The sequence below is a fragment of the Halichoeres trimaculatus genome, unplaced genomic scaffold (genome assembly GCF_033239565.1).
Source record: "Halichoeres trimaculatus isolate MK-OKI-2021-1 unplaced genomic scaffold, fHalTri1.1 fHalTri1_scaffold_9, whole genome shotgun sequence".
NCBI classification, from domain to species: domain Eukaryota; kingdom Metazoa; phylum Chordata; class Actinopteri; order Labriformes; family Labridae; genus Halichoeres; species Halichoeres trimaculatus.
Window position 1 is genome coordinate 6630458 of NW_027437188.1, and position 16901 is coordinate 6647358.

The 16901-nt window shown below is 41.5% G+C and overlaps 1 protein-coding gene across 2 annotated transcripts in view; it reads left to right on the forward strand.

Annotated features, from left to right (window-relative positions):
- Nucleotides 1-16901, forward strand: part of lsamp (limbic system associated membrane protein) — a 687086-nt gene that overhangs the window by 295234 nt on the left and 374951 nt on the right. Inside the window, exon 2 of one of the 2 annotated variants that reach the window (XM_074679520.1) lies at nucleotides 5425-5503. In XM_074679520.1, the coding sequence (XP_074535621.1) occupies nucleotides 5425-5503 (79 nt within the window). Of the gene's footprint in view, nucleotides 1-5092; nucleotides 5504-16901 lie in introns of those variants that run through there. The other variant, XM_074679519.1, reaches the window with a different exon arrangement.

The window sequence follows — 16901 nt, forward strand, 5'->3', positions numbered from 1 at the left end:
ACAAGGCCAAGTCATGCATTTCTGATGGATATCAGGAACATGCACTTCTTTGAAATCCAGCCTGTAAACATCTCGGTATCTGCTAAATTTTCAACGCAGCGTGGCTGCTTCATTTCAAAGTGTGAGGAATCACAGGCTGGATTTTTTTGCTACATTACATGTCTGCTGTGTTGGAATAAATATGCTTCCTGTAGTGGTTTTTATTATCGCCTTTTTAATTTGAACAATGAAGGTTGGGTGATAAATAATTCTCTGCTTCCTGTGAAGTTCATACCTTTAAAACCACTGCCTTTCATCATCTGTCTCACATGTGGAGGAACGGGATGAAGGATACACAATAGGAGAGTGCAAAAGTTGTGATATCAGTGTCACTGTACTTTGCATATTGTTCTCCAAGTGTAGCGGTGTGGCTGCGTGGCGCACTGCAGCAGTATTTGCTGTGGATGCACAGAGAGGGATGCTGATAGTTTATCATCATTTCTGGATTGAATAAGCAAAAAGGTTGTGCTCCATAGAATTATTATTATTATTATTATTATTATTATTATTATTATTATTATTATTATTATTATAGTTAACCATGTTCCACAATTAGGAATTATGTACAGTGTCTATTATGTGCACTGTAGCAAAATGTATGGCCAGTTCTGCTGTCCAACCACCGCTGCCTTACTGTGAGCATCCCACTAGCATGATAATAATCCCTCTGTCTCCCAGCATCTGTGTGTGTGTCAGTGGGTGTGTGTGTGTGTGTCCTCCACTGTGGGGTAGAATGAGGGATCACTGGTCTTTGGTTTAGAACTGGTTAAAGCTGCTATGCTCTTGACCTCCCCTCCTCCATCTCTCTGGAGGAACATACCCACTCATTACACATGTCCACACACACGTACCCGCTTACCTGACCAACAGAGGAGTATTCCCTATTCCATGCTTGCTGAATGTAGACATCTGTTGATTGTTGGGTCAGCAAATTGAAAAATACAATTGAGCATCGACTTTTAAGGTCTTCATGCACAAACACGCCCACATAGTACCTCAGACCATCAAGAGACTTCTGAGGATTTGCAGCCAAAAATACATCTAAAAGCCACTCAGGAGTCGCTCCTGTATAAATCTGTATGCGAGGAGCGTGTCTCCTCTTCTCTTCAGAGCCCAGTAGTCCCTTTTTAAGTGGTCTTAATGCATATGCTCTTTCATAAACTGTGCAGTCTCCAGGATAGCGAAAACCTCCAAAGCTTTGAGGAAATGGCACTGATTATTAAGGGCCAAGAAGGGAGCCGCTCTGCAAGCGTCCCTCGCTGGAAACATTTTAGCACTCCTTAACTACACACAAACATTAGCACCTCCCGATATCAATTACCTCCCTGTAATTCCTCCTCAGCCATGCGTTCATCTGCACTTCCATTCCCTCTCTAATCTAGCTGTAAAGCTTACATGTCACAGCAGGCTACAGCTGCTGTTTGGGGGCCGTCTGTAAAAACGGTGGTTTGCGTCTGATCTGGTGCTTAGAATCTGCTGATGCTGGGAATGCGGCTTAGCCACAGAGCCGAGCACTGGTTCAATCAGGCTGTTGGGGCTCAGAACAGGATTACTCTCTATTGTATATGCACCAGAATAACTGTATTATGTTCCAAGATAAGAGGGAGTGATCACGCAAGTTTGTGCAATCTGGATGTCATGTCTGATCATTCCACAGTAGCACCAAATCTGCTGGTAGCATGCTTTTCACTTGACTCTGCACAGACTTTGAAATCTTTGATTGAAGGTGTTGCATGTTTGATCCTTACTCATTAACCAAACACCAGGTGATGCACTACACAACAACAACAACAACAACAACAAAAAACAAGATCCTCATTAATATTAAAGCTGTTTCTGGTTCTGTCTAAATTGTTACTCTGCAGTTTATTAAGCGTATCGTCGGTGAGCACCACATCATGGCCTATTAAGCTCATGCCATATTGGTGAGAGGAGAGACTAGAAGCTCATTTCTGCAGTGTTGGCAGGCACACACCCTTAGAGAAAGGCTGTATGATGAGGATATGGATTATAACCTGCTCCTGATGACCAATACAGACACTATTACCAAAACGTTTCAACATTTTTATACGTTAAATGTGTTGTCTATGCACACCTGAGGATAGGACAGGCTTGAATTTCTAAACACAAGGAAATGAAACCATTTGGCATTTCTGTTTTCATACCTTTTTGTAACTGCAAACAGGAACAGTCCAGTGCATCCAGTAGCCTATTATCTTCTTCACATGTTAGTCTTCAACCAGCATCTGGGTGGTCAAAGTAAGGATGTGTCAGAATCCCTCATAACCATAGTAAAACATATGACAGTGACATTGTGCATCAGGCTGACTCTGGGAGAGGATTACATCAGATCCCAGCAGGAGGGACGTGTCTGCTTAGTAGCAGACCTGCTGTCTATGAGCCAATGCACGCTGCAGCTACTGCTGCTTTGAATTTCTTCAGTGCATCTGTGTTGCAGTGATGACTTTTCAGGTGACTTCAAAGATTTGTTGTCAAAGCTTTCTTGGCATTTTTGCTCTTTTAAGATTACTTGCAGCAAATGTTTATGAAATAGAAAATGTGTTATCCACATCTGAGGCACTGAAAACTCCCACACCATTCTTGTTAGTTTGTTGCTTTGCACGTCCGTCATTTCTTGATGTAATCATACGACGATGGACTTTACAATACACTCAGTGATGACACTCGTCTGTTTATGAAGCAAAATTTGCAGCCCATTACCGTTACATACCATGCTAGCAATGCTTAAATCAACCTTACTTCTGTCGCTGTAATATAAGGCAAAGAGGCAGATTTGAGGCGTACTTGGACTTTAAACCCGCGAAATGTTGGTGTGAGAGAAGAGAGACCCTCCTGCAGTGTGAATATTCTAAAAATACAATTAAAAAACAATCAAAGGAAACAGCCTGGGATACTTAATTAAGCAAAACAGTAAACAATTAGACTACCCACTGTATGTGCACATCTTGCTGAAATGTAAAAAAACAAATCACACATCTTCTGTTTGATGGTTTTACATAACATTTCACCATCATTTTTGTTCTTACAGAAGATGATGTTCACACAAAATCATAAAATTGTTATTATTATTTTTCATTATTATTATTTTTTTCATTATTATTATTATTATTATTATTATTATTATTATTATTATTATTATTATTATTATTGTTATTATTATTTTTCATTATTATTATTATTTTTTTTCATTATTATTATTATTATAATTATTATTATTATTATTATTATTATTATTATTATTATTATTATTATTATTATTATTATTATTATTATTATTATTTTGGACAGCATTTTGCCACTCCCCTATCCCCTAAACTCAAGTCTTCAGGGAGGTCCAATCCTGACTTTCACTTTGGGAACAACTCTCATGGACTACCAAGTTATAATGTACACAAAACCTATAGAAACAAAGATAAATATATGTGTGTGACTACGGTTTTCAGCATCTCTGCATCTACTTCATCAGATCTTGGGTATTATGCGAGCGCAGTTGAGTGGCCAGTTTTCCCGCTCCCTGCTACCCGAGGTGCCCGCCTCCGTTGCTTCCTGCCCTAAAGTCCCACAATGCCACTCCGCTCATTACCCCTCAGCACTCAACCAAAACCAAAAATATGTGCATGCATATTTTACCTGTTTTTAATTGAAGTCTCAGACCACAAATTGGTGGGAGGTCATAGAATATTTGTACTTGAATACTATACTTAAATAGATTTTGGCCCAGATCTGGCCATGCACCAGACCTCCACCATCAGGTCTTTACCTTGATAGTGAATCTTCATAGCCAGTCAAGAATTGCATGCAAAAAATGTCAAAATAACTGGGTTTGGTTAAATTTTACACTGGTTCAAGATACCTCATATTACTTATTATTCAGGTTACTCAGCACCACAGCCACCACGGCAGTTAAAGCTAATCTATTTAGGTATTGGAAAATGGAAAATCCATCATTATGGTGTCATTTTCAGTCTCTGGGCACAATGACCATAACAAATGACATCACTTCTTGGCTGTCCATGGAGATCTGCTTTACTGTGGAGCTCTGCAGAGGCAGGGGCTGCAGCCAGACCCCATTCATTTTGTGCAAACTTGATAATAAGCAATAGACAAAACAACTTTTTATGAGCTGTTTTAATCAGATTAAATTCTATTATTAAAATCTTAAATGATACTTTAATAATGAAAGAAGCAGTTTTCAATATCTTCTTGTGTTAAGAGTCAAAGCAACTTCAGTCTTCAGTCTTTTTACTTATTTTGACAGTTGATGTAATTCTTGCTGGAGCTACAGCCTCCCACTGGTCTAGACATGTTAATTTAAGCTATTCATATCTCGGTGTTGACATACGTGTTGGATGAGTTTTCCTCTCACTTTACCTAACAAATACATTCAGCTAAACAGACAAGCACAAAGTAGAAAATATATGGAGGTAATTACTACAAACAGTTTCAAGACTATGTTTTCCAAGTTTCACTGCAGGCTACCTACCAACACGCTGAGCTTAATGATTTTACCACGTCAAACCATAATTAGCAGGAGAGACTTAGCCACTGCAGGATTCAATGCGCAATGAAAATCGCCTCGGCAAAAAGCCTTGAAGACACTGCTGTAGAAAACAAGATAGGTGTGCATACAATATGTTTGAAGACTAATGATAACTTTCAGCCGTAGTGATCCACGCTGAGAGTGTCATTCTGCGTGGCTTCACCTCAGGGGAGGAATGAGAGCAGAAAGTTGTGTATAGATTATCACCTGTGCTACAGTCAGGACGCGGGTTTCCTGGCATCATTACCCCCATGGGCCACCTCGGTACCTTTTATTCTACTTCTTTCACTCCTTATTCCCCGGTCCTCTCTCAGCTGTGTCTCACAAAAAGGGACCTCAGGTGGTGCTGTTGTCCTGACAACCAATAAGGGGAGCATCACAGCCCAGACGGCAGGATAATCTGAGGGAGGGAGGGAGAGCTAGAGAGGGAGGGAGAGAAAAAAGAGAGAGGGAGAGAGATGGTGGGGGGTGATTTTCCCAGACTCTGAGCAGAAGCCTGCCTCTCTCCATCGCTGCTGCTGGCTGTGCCGTCCCGTTACGCGGAGAGTATTGCGCATCATTGGATTACAGAGCGAGGATTTCGCGCCTTTAAAACTCTGTTCTGAGACCTGTACCTTTTGGGACTGCTCTGGACCTTAAGGCATCTCACGTTTCCGATTAGTCTGGACAACTACTATTTACTGCGCGCTTTTTAAACCCCTTCTTGGATTTATTGCTGCCGAAAAGCGCGCTCCTGCTGTGCTTTAAAATGCAAGTCGGACGCAAATCGTGCTGGAGGCAATTGCAGGCTTCTTTTTTCAGACTGCTGTGTCTTATCCCCACAGGATTCCCCGTCCGGAGTGTGGACATGCAGCGGGCAACCGACAACATCACCATCCGCCAGGGCGACACAGCGATTATAAGGTAAGAGTGCAGTCAGCTTCCAACTTTCCTCTCTTCGCGGATGCAAGGCAGCATCCTCCGCAACCTCCGCGCAGGAGGCGGTCAGTTTAGGAGTGTGTTGATCTGCTCGGAAAAAAAAAAAAAAATCTTTGGTTATATCTTCTTATCGTGTGCAGTCTCAACACTCTTAAAAAGTAAACAAAGATTAAAAGAATTTGGATGAGAGTTGACTTTCGTGCCAACTTTTGTCCAACCAGCCCTAAAAGAAAACCCCGTGATATTTATAGCGGATTGTCAGTGTCGGTGTTTAGATCCAGCTTGTTGTACAGGCTATAAAGTGCTCTGTAATCCCTTTTGCTCTATTCCTGCTTGGTATTACGCGCATTTTTGCAGCAATGTCTCATCCTGCAATAGATGCATTTACATGCCTGCATCAGAATGTTTAAAAGCCTCTGCGCACAGAGGTACCAACACTGGTCACTGACGCTGTCTCTTTGCGCTTGAATCAAGAACCTCTTGTCTTGATACGGCGAAGTGCGTCACGGAGTCCGGAGGTGCAGACTGTGTGGGGCTAACGGTCATTTCGGGCTCATACAGGAAGAGGAGGCTGCGATGAGACGCAGAACACTCTGATGTCTTGTTTACGTTTTACAAGCTGCATCAGTTTGATGAGGCGTTAATTTACTCAAACTCCACAGCTGAACATTCCTGTTTGCAGCTGCGTGCCCGCAACCTTTGTCTATTACGCAGAGTCAGTTTTTGTGTCCATAAAAGCCCCGCATCCCACTTAATCACCTCCTAGACAAAGCAATCTGTCAGCTCAGTGGTACTGTGATACCGCTGGGCAGGTACCACGTGATCTCAGCCATGTGTTAGTGGAAGGCTTTCAATGCACAGGGATTTGGGCTTGTTATTGTAAACAAGGCGCTTCCCCCCCCCCCCCCCCCCCCCCCCCTTCCTCTTTCTCTGAATGTACTGTGAGGAAGTCTGGGGTATAACAGTCGGTGCACAGAACACTCAATCACATTGATTTTTGGCTCCCACCCTCACTCTGTCTTCTCTCCACTCCTCATGCTGTATTTACAATCCTTGCACCCACTCTTGCATAATGAGTGTGGGAATGGGGGAATGCAATTAGGGGATAGACCTTTCTAATACGAGCTGTCAGGGAGCCCAAGAGCAGACAGACAACCACGGCTCCTCACATGTGCACACACACACGCGCCCAACTGCCTACACACATGCAAACTGGGTAAATCCCTTTAATAGATTCCTGCAGGTGCCGTCCATTCAAGTGCACTAGCCGCTTTAATCCCGCCACTTGGCGCCATAACGGTTGAACTCGACAGAGGTCATGTCTATTTGCTTCACCTTCTAAATCCAATTGAGTGGATCTTTGCTATACGCAGGTGTAAATATAACAACAGGCTCTCAGCTCAGCCAGGACCAGAGCCATTAGATCTCCCTGTCTTAGAAAGCACTTTCATCCTGACTCCACTTTTTAAACATTATGTCAAATAAATGATCCTGGAATAATTGTCTGTAGTAATAACTCAGTGACATCATTAGTTTGATGTTTACCATGTATCATGTGGGCACAAGTGATCAGTCTCATTTATTGTCCGTCACGCTGCGATAAACTCCAACCCGGACCCCTGTGGCTTCATTGAAAAACACAATCATTTTTCACACCCAGTTTCCACCTGACAAATTGGCTGTGGGAGGAGGGGGAAGCGGAAGGGAACACGAGGGCTCAAATGCGAGAACTTGAAAAAGGGGTGGGAGGCCGTTGGCTAGTAATTTGTCGAGCCACTCAGTGCATCTGATTCCATAAGCTGGCTTTTTGTGAAGGCTGAGGGGATATTGGTGACCCCGGGGCGTAATAAGGCCGGCACTCCTTTCCTTGAGCCTGTGGCTGAAGTCGTGACATTCATGGCGCAAGCGGAGGGATGCTGGAGTGGGGAAAACAGTATGTGGCCGAACAACCGCTGTGACAGAACACACAACGGCCAGACCTCGCTACCGAAATGAGAAAGGGAATTTATTTTTACCAGAGGGCCCTGAAATGTGTCACGTTGCATAAATAACCAAACAACATCTTTTCTGTTCGTTCATGCTTCAAACTCTCTGATTTGCAGCACTGCTGAGGCCAACAGTGGAAGCCACTGTCATCAACATAAAGAAATATAAATCTAAAGGGATATATATATATATATATTTTTTTTTTCCAAGAGGTGCTGTGTGAGACACTTGTTGAGAGTTAGTCATAGTTGGTTATTTCAGTTTACTGGGCCGAGAGCTGGTGTAGAAGAAAATCTAACCACTGCTACAGATGGTCCTACCATTCAGCTAAGCTAATTTTTAAAAAGTGTTTTACCCAAGCAACGATTTTAGTGTAAATGTAGTTTTTATTTAGAAAGCTGGATTATGGTACCCACTCTATTTGAACAAGTGAACTTGAAACTTGAAGATGACGGTGCTGCAGGCAGCCAAGTATCTTGAATGACCCCACTGCAAAACTAATGAAGTGCTTTTCTCAGCTTGTAACTTGTGGATGAATTCCTGTCATGAATAGCCTGTGAAATGATGGAGCGAGTGTGCACGGCAAACTCTTGATTTATGCTTTCGTGATGCTTTTTCTTTGAGTTTGAGTATCCCTTTAAATATCTTCCTTTTTTTTAATTCTAAGTAACAACACAAAAAGTCAGTTTTAATTGTTTTTTTTTTTTTTAGTTCTTGGTTTATTAAACAGTATTTTTTTTTAAAGGAAAGCAGTGCTTCACTTCCAAACATAATCCAAGCACTTGAACAATATATCACCTTTATCTTAAGATGTGAAGTCATGTGAGTTGGCTTAGTGCCAAGTGTTAATTGAATAACAACACTGTTGCTGAGCCATAGCAACATGGCAGTAAAAGAGAAGCTAAAATAGTTATTTTAATTTGCACTGAAATGTCACACGGATGAACACAAGAAAAGACAGTAAAACAAAGCTACACAGCTAATGACAATAAGATAAGACTTTATCGATTCCCCAGGGTTATAATGTAAAAAATGTAGTACAATAAATGAATTTAACAAATGAAACACAATGAGATAAAAGTGGAAGAAACCTAAATAGCATTTGCTGAATTTAATAAAAAATGAAAAAATAAAATTAACCAAGACCATAATAGATACATGTAAATTAAAGAACATTGTACAACCTGAAGCAGAATTTAAAGTACAGAATAAAGTGACATAAAGTGAGTTAAGGTGCAGTTGGAGGTACAGAAAGGAATGGGGTGGGGGTTGCTCAGTGTATGGACAGTCAGAAGCTTCCAGAGTAATTGAGAAGTCTGAGGGCAGCGGGCACAAAGGAGTGCCTGGAGTATTCAGTCATACACCTCTGTGGTGATGATGCACTGACTGAAGGAGCTTCCCATCTACCACAGCTCGCTATAGAGAGGGTGAGAGGGGTTATGTAGGATGACCTCCACTCAGCCACTCCACACTGCTCAGCTTCAGTCAAACCATAGAGCAGGCTTGTTGACCATGATGGCCTCACGAGCCCTGATGCCACCATCTCAGCACACCACAGCAGGGAATAGTGCACTGGCCACCACAGACTGGTCAAAGGAGTCCAGGAGCCTGCTGCAGACACAGAAAGACCTGAGTCAATTTGGAGCTCTTGCTCTTGTTAAAGGTCCCTTATTCTGCTCCTTTTCTGAAGTTTAATATGGATCATTGATGTCGTCATGAAATGGTAGTAACATGTTTTGGTCCAAAAAGCCAATAAATCAAGCACAGCAGCATTGTTTCCAGGCTCTCATAGCCCCTCTGTTCAGAACGCTCTGATTCAGTGGGCGTGACCTTCATATGTAAATGAGCCACCGCTGATACCGCCCCGCTCTTCTGCAACACTGAGAGCGGCGCTACGAGCTCCAAGTGCACAATGTTTAGAAAACAGCGAAGCTCGTTTACCGTGACATTACAGGCTAAAACAACAGGCTAACCGCAGCTAAAGTTAGCATCCTGAAGCTAACACAGAGACAGTGGGGACACTGAGGAAAAGCTCTTACATCTGCTCCACAGCACACAGCATTTAAAATACTCACATTTTCAGGGTCAGAGGTTTGTTGGTGGATGGTTGGTAATGCGCCTGGATTCAGAACCAGTCTATTCGCTAGCCCTCTGTTGTACTGTCCAAAGTTAGAAAGCAGTCGGCCGGGAAGTGACTAGCATGCAAATGCACAGTTTTACTGAGTGTAGCTGGCACATTTCCTTGATAAATGAACTCTAGCCACTTAGTCTTGTCTACTTCAGAGATGGGAAGCTTGTGCATGGAACTATGTGGTTGTTTACAGCCAAAAACAGAGCAGTGATGGCTCTTCAACTTTGACATTCTCCTCCCCATTTCTGGAGAGATTTCTCCCCAACAGGGGAGAGGGGAGTGGACGGGGAGGGGGTTTGGGGGTATCTGCTCTGGTGGACCAATCAAGTCAGACTTGCTCCTGATTGGTCAAAGAAGGGAATCGCTGATGTTTGCAAATCCCCAAAATCCAAACAGCTCGTTTTAGGTCAGGATTTTACATTCACAAGCACTACTAAGTACAGGTTTTGTCATTAAATATCACATTTTGTTGGCTGGGACGAAAGACAAAGACCCACAAATTTCACTGAAAGACTTAATAAAGTGATTTGTGCACCATATGGGACCTTTAATGTAAGCTTTTTCAATTACAAATGTACAATATCTTAAACAAGATTCCCTGGACTCCACTATTTTTGGGAATGCCATTAAGCACGTCACACCTTGTTGAGTTTGAGCTTTTAGAAACAAAATTATGACTTGTGAATATGATCCCAAGACATCTTCAAATATGTAATCATGTCGTCATACACAGGCCCCCTCGTACAGCCACAATATACTTGGAATCATTTCCATATTTTGTGGCAAAACTACCACCGTGATCCATCACTGATTCTTCAGATAAAAAAAAAGAATAATAATAAAAAAAAAAAAAAATAGAAATGGGCTTCTTTCACTTCTTCAAAAAAAGACACAAATATGCAAACACAGGTTTTCCAAATGCTGCAGAAATATTTAAAGGAAAAATGGGGAATTGGTGTGAAGCATATGTTTTCCTCTCCCTGACTGTTAGAGTTTAAGTTTAGATATCCAAGTAATCTAACAAGTTTATTTCAACCCTTAGTGTGATAAGCATACTCAGGCAATGGTCAGTTCCTCTTTGAAAAATGTGTTGTATCCTATTTCCTCCCAGATCAAAAATGAACAGAAACCATAACCTGACTTATATCCTCTCTAACAGTTGCTCTCTACAGGGAGCCGCCCAGCAGTGAATCCAAACTGATTTTCGCCTGCTTGTTTTTCTCTCACATGTCGAGTATAGCTTGGTTTCCCCCAAGTCAAGATTTAGCCATCCTTAACCTTTAAACTCTTTTGCCTAAGCTGGCTATCGAGGGGTTAATCTCACTGGGATTATTCTTTTTGAACAGCCGCTGTGCTGGACTGGCTTGGATAAACATTTCGGGTCTGTCTTTTTTATCATTAAAAGGTCATGACGCAGGCTGCAGGATTAAACTCCACAAACCCCAGCAGTATCAGTTTCAGGTTTTGTAATTCAGTTTCTCAGCCGGTCTTGTGTAACATACTTTTCTCAGAAGTCGCTTTGTAAGCAGGCTTCACCTCTTGTTCTCTGACTTTCTAATGATCTGGTTGCTCAGTGTGGAGTGAAAGATTAACGCCTATCTGGCTCTTACATTTGTCTCCAAGCTGCCTTCTTGCAGTAAAAGGGGACTATTTCTGAAAATCTGTTTCTGCTTGAAGTGGCATTAGCCTTTTTGAAAGCTGGACCATAAGTCCCATCATATTAAATCTAGGTCTGTGTCCCAGTAGCCACATTACAGCCCTGTAAGATTTAGGTCACTGAAAAGCACCCTGTAATTCAGATCCCCTTTTTATGGTGACTGAACATGCTTTTTACAAGGATGATGCCAACAAGTGAAATCAAATTCTTCTCATCCCCACAAAACAAATCTAAAAAAGAAGACAAATAAGAAAAGTTTCTTCATGTTTCTTCAAGCTATTCCTTCTTCATTTTCACAACAGTCTACTTTTAATTGCTTTTTCTGATTCCTTCCCCATGTTGTTGCCTAGAGGGAAAGGTTGCAGTGTCAGGCAAAGCCGTGATAATTGACACTGCTTGTTACAGCACTGATGACACAGGCTTTGTAATCGCTCTCCTTTGGGTCAATTATCTGTGCTGAAAAGATGATTCTGCACTCCAGCATCGCCCCAAAGAATCTTTGTAAAAACTAACTTCAGAAGTCTGCCTTTGATAGGAGTCAGTCTGACATTATATACGTGTAACTTGCCAAAGGCTCAGACTCTAGGACTGACACGATGTTTGTCTAATTAAAATCTAAAACAGTTCACAGTGCTTTAGAATAATGGAAAGCTATTTTTGGTCGCATTATAAAATCCTCAGCTCTGAACTCTGATGTTCTTTTGAGTATGTCAATGAAACTGTATTGAACAGCCTGTCTTTTGGTTTTGTTTTGAGTTTATTTTTTCCCGTTTGACTTTCCTGATGTTCAAACAATTGTTAAATATTTCAGATATTTCAAGTGATTAAATCAATCCTACATAATGCTCATATGAGAAAAGCTCATCTGTTATTCCAATAACAGATCTAGCACTGCATGCAAACCAAAGTTTACTTAGTTTACAAGTGTTACTTGCGCAAAAAACTGAGATTTTAGTAAAATGGTTTAGACGTGTTTCTTCAAAGCATAATCACACAAAATCACAGTTGTTAAAATGCTGCTTCTTATCATAAATGTATTTTTTTTAATCCAAACTTATATTTTTATGTATTTATTTTCAACCATTGATTTTATTTTTATTGTTGTTTTATTTATCTACTTATTTGTTCAAAACGAATTGAAGATACTTAGTTTAAGGGTCTGTGAGGAGTTTGAAAGTGATCTTGAAAAAGTCTCCCTTCTAGATATCTGCCTGGTTGTAATCCACACTTTAAAATGAGATTATCAGAGCCAATATTGCTGGTTACCATTTATTTTAAAATGCTACTCTATAGCTTCCAATGTAGGTCGATCAGGACTGGATTGATCTAAGGCACATCTAGGTTTCTGTGACAACACCACGCCAGCTGATGAAGTTTAGAAGTGAGAAGAGATGAAACGCACAGATCTGTGTTTTTCTCTGCCGGAAACAATTTCTGTGACTAATTTTGTAGTGGTGGTGGACACTGGAGCCGAACCGTCAGACAGAAAAAGGAAATAAGAGCAAAGGAAAGATAAACAGGAGCCAAACTCTTTGTGCTAATGTTCATTCCAACCCACAGTCAGCAGTTAGTTGTCTTGAACAAAGAAAATTTGTTTGGATCTGATCTCCATTTAATTCCAAAACAAACACACACTTCACTGAAAGTAATTTACGATAGTGTGCGGAGACGCCGGGCCAGAAGGTGGCGAGGGAGTGCAATTCAAACAGACCCACCTCATAGCATCTTTAAGGATTATTGTTTTGCATAGATGTTAAGAAATTTTGGTCACACTAGGAATGTGACCAAACCCTGAAATCTGATAGTCATGTCCAATACATTAGCTAAATTTTTTTTTAATGGCCCAGTACTTATACAGTGCTTTTCTAGTCTCTCTGACTCCTCAAAGCTCTTTACACTGCTTGTGTCTTTGTCCCATCCATACGCTGATGGTAGAGAGAGTTCTACAGAAGGATCCATCCGTTTTATCTAACCCATTCATACCCAACTTTGGTTTGGTGTCTTGCTCAAGAACTCGTCGGCATGTCACTGTTGCGGGGATCAAACCCCCAACTTTCCATTTCAGAGGCGACTACTTTGCCCCTGAGTGACACCCGGCCATTCAAAAATAAATAAATACATCAGTGCCTTTTTTGGGGTAGCAGAGGGCACGTTATGTCTTTGGCTTCTTTTTGGTATCACGATGCGCCTCTACCCACTCAGCTGCATCATAAATCCATTCCATTAAAGCCTCGCTGATCTCTGCAGCTGAGTTGTTTCCATCGTTTCTCAGTGAAGCAAGGCAGGAAGCCAGCCACCCCAACAAAATGAACACATCTGTTTAATTTTCTGAAGAAGTCACTTTGTGTTGACACCAGATTGTATTTAACATCTACAAAACATCACAATGAGCAGAGCCTGGAGTCTACAGGTCATAGCTTCCCAGAGGCTGTTAACAAAAACATGGATGATGAGAAGCTCATCATGAGGATAGAAAGTCGTTGATTCTGTAATCATGCTGGGAAATCCTTGATCTCAGAACTCCAGCTGTTGGGGTGTTGCTCCATGCTGCGCTCAGAAAACGCAGCAGGTGGGTGTGGATGGAAGAGGGCCAAACCATTGCTGTTTTGTAATGCACTTGCAACTAGTGGAAGTTGTGGTTGAGTGTGAGCATACCACCGAACCATGAGCTGCCCCTGGTGGGTCAGCGTTTTCATGTGAATGCATATTAATAGAATTAGTAAATCTTCACAGGAACCCTCAACAACATCCTTCTCCATCAGTGCGTGAATGTGGTGTGAATGAATAAATTGGATGCCTCAGCACATTTCCAATCATAGTTTTAGAGATCCAAACAGTGATGTTTTTGACTTTCTTTATCAGAAGTTAAGCTTTGTTTCACTGTCTTTGGATGTGCAGTGGTTTTGAAGTGTGATTACTTGCAGTCATGAATCTTGTCTTTGTAAATTCATCCACAGTAACCAGCTCAGGAGAAACAGTCCAGCAGTCCCAGGGGAGTCCTCCGCTTCATTTTTATATCAAACAATAATATCAGTGTACGGGTTTCAACTGTAATCTTTTATCCAGTCAATTGGATTTGGGGAAAATCAGTGACTCAAAAGACATTTATTCAACAGAAAATCCCCAAGATTAGAACCTCAAACCTACAATTGCCCAAGGGAAATATCGCAATACTTAATCATTTGAAAAACGTAGTATTTACAGACTAAAGAACACGGAAGAGAGCAAGGAAATGAAAAAGAGGGCTTTGCAAACTCATTTCGAAGCATTGTGATTTACAAGGCTGGCATTTATGTTTGGTAAAATAAGCTTTACTTTGCTAAATGTTTGTGTTATAGAGGTGTAAACAAAAGGTTTTGGCTTGTTTGAGCAGAAGATTTCCCTGAGAAAGATGATACAGTTTGTTGGAAATAAAACTGACACAGTAATGTCTACGTCAGTCCATCCACACAGTCGTTAACACTGTGATTTATTTAGCAATTCTGACCATATTACACCAATAACATCTACTGTAGCTTATGTAGAAAAGTCTGGTGTATTTCTGCAAGCAGCAAAGGATTGTTGGAAAAAAAAGCAGTAATTAAATGGGAAATGAAGATACAGACATGACACTGTAAATCATTTTTTGCAGTTAATGAAAATGAATCGACTTTCTTTCTATTACAAAATCAAGTTATTTTGTTCTTTAACCAACAGTACAAAGCCTTGTTGAAGTGATATTTTGGGCAGTTTGCAGCCCATACTCTAATGGAGGCAGAAAAGCATGAAAAAAAAGAAAGAAATTAAACAAACAGATCAATTTTGGATTTCCGGGCAGAGGGTAACAGAGCAACATAATTTAGGATGTCCAGCCCTGAGGGGGCTCTACATTTCTCTCGACTGCTCATCAACTACTTTTTCTCTTTTTTTTTTTCTTGTCTGCAGCCTCCCTTGGGGCATCTTGAAGTTCCTCTATCTTTTCAACTTCTCTTTTACCTCCTTTTATTTTTTTTTTCTGCCGGCATTGGATTTTTCTCTGTTGCCGAGACTCAGGGTGAACTGGGAGTCAGACCAGGGTATGAGGAAAGATAGCACGGCCCTCTACAAGGATGATAAAGAAGAAAAAAAAAAACTGAACGGGAAGAATGATGGCGAAAGTGCCCTCGCCATGAAAGAGACAGACAGTGTGAAAAGAGAAGAGTGCGATGGGTGGAATTAGAGCTGGAGGGAGGGGAGGGCAGGGACACAGTATTAGTACAATCAGCACAATAATCCCCTCTGTTCCAGCCCGGGCCGACGCAGGATTTCCAAATCAATTTCATTTTCACTCATGATGCTACAGTGGGAGAGCTGAGTGGCTGCCAGTCGGGTCATTATCGTCTCGTCCCCGTTTAGGCCTGGGACAAAGCGGAGGTGAGAGGGGCAGCTTCCAGGCACAGGGACATGGGTTTTTGGTTGATAGTTTGCCAATTCTGCAAAGTTTTATGAAGGCCTTTGGAGAGGCTATGAGTCATCCAAAGTTCCAGAGGCTTTAATCTCGCTCAGTGGAATCTGAATAATAGCCTGCAGAGGCAGTGTGAAGTCTTTTGACATGACAGATGAAGAGTCCCGACATTTTCATCTCCAGTCCAAAGCGATGCAGCGGGCTGTCCAGTCCTCTTTCAGGAGCTCCCAAACAGATCCCCTTTCAGCCTGCGGTTTGATGTTTGACGGTTCAGGCTCGGACAACAAACCAGGACACTCTCCACTCTTCATTACGGGTTTTCAACATGCTTTGTGAATAACCCGACCTGGGAACTCAGACCCAGCATGCTTTTTTTTTTTTCTTTGATACAACCGAATATTAAAGCACTGCTCTCTCCCCTAAAAGCAATTCCACTCCATTTCACCTTTGCTTTTGTTGGGCAGACCAGACTGTCTCTAAGTGCATATTTAATCTACTCAGCAATTTCTCTCAGCCTCTGGCTACCTACAGACCGCGGCAGTGGAAGTGGATTTCTTTCAGGAAACCTAAAAATGTCAAAGTTGCAGGGCTGCAGTAGATGAAATATGAGAAATTGTACAGATTCAAAGAACAACTTTGACTTGTTTAGTATCCAAACAACTATTTTTTATCAGTATAAGTGTAAACTTGCCATGATAACTATTTTTTGGATGGTATGCTGTACTAATGCTAAGCTGTTGTTCAGCTACACAGTTTAGTGTCATTTTAACACAAACACATGGTGTTTTTATGACATGGGGGGTGTCGACCATAGACTGTATAAAGTGTGGACGTAGCATCTGCAACGTCACCCGTATGTTCCTGAAACCGTGAAATGAAGCCAATCTGGGGACACAACCACATTTGCTGTGGCGTCGGCTGGGAGTTTTTCTTCGAGCAGCTACAAGGTGCCCGGCAGTCACGTGACCTGAGCTGTGCCTCTCATTGGAAAATCAAATGATCCTAAACAGCAGAGATAGAAAAAAAAACACTCACTGTACGTGAAATCAGCATTTTAGACCCAAGACGTTTTTTGAACCAGACTGTAAATCTGTTTTTTATGCCATGGAAGTCAGTTTTTACGGCTGGGTGTGTACATATCTTGTGGTCTTTTTGCACCCAGCCTGAAGAAGATTCTCAACAAACA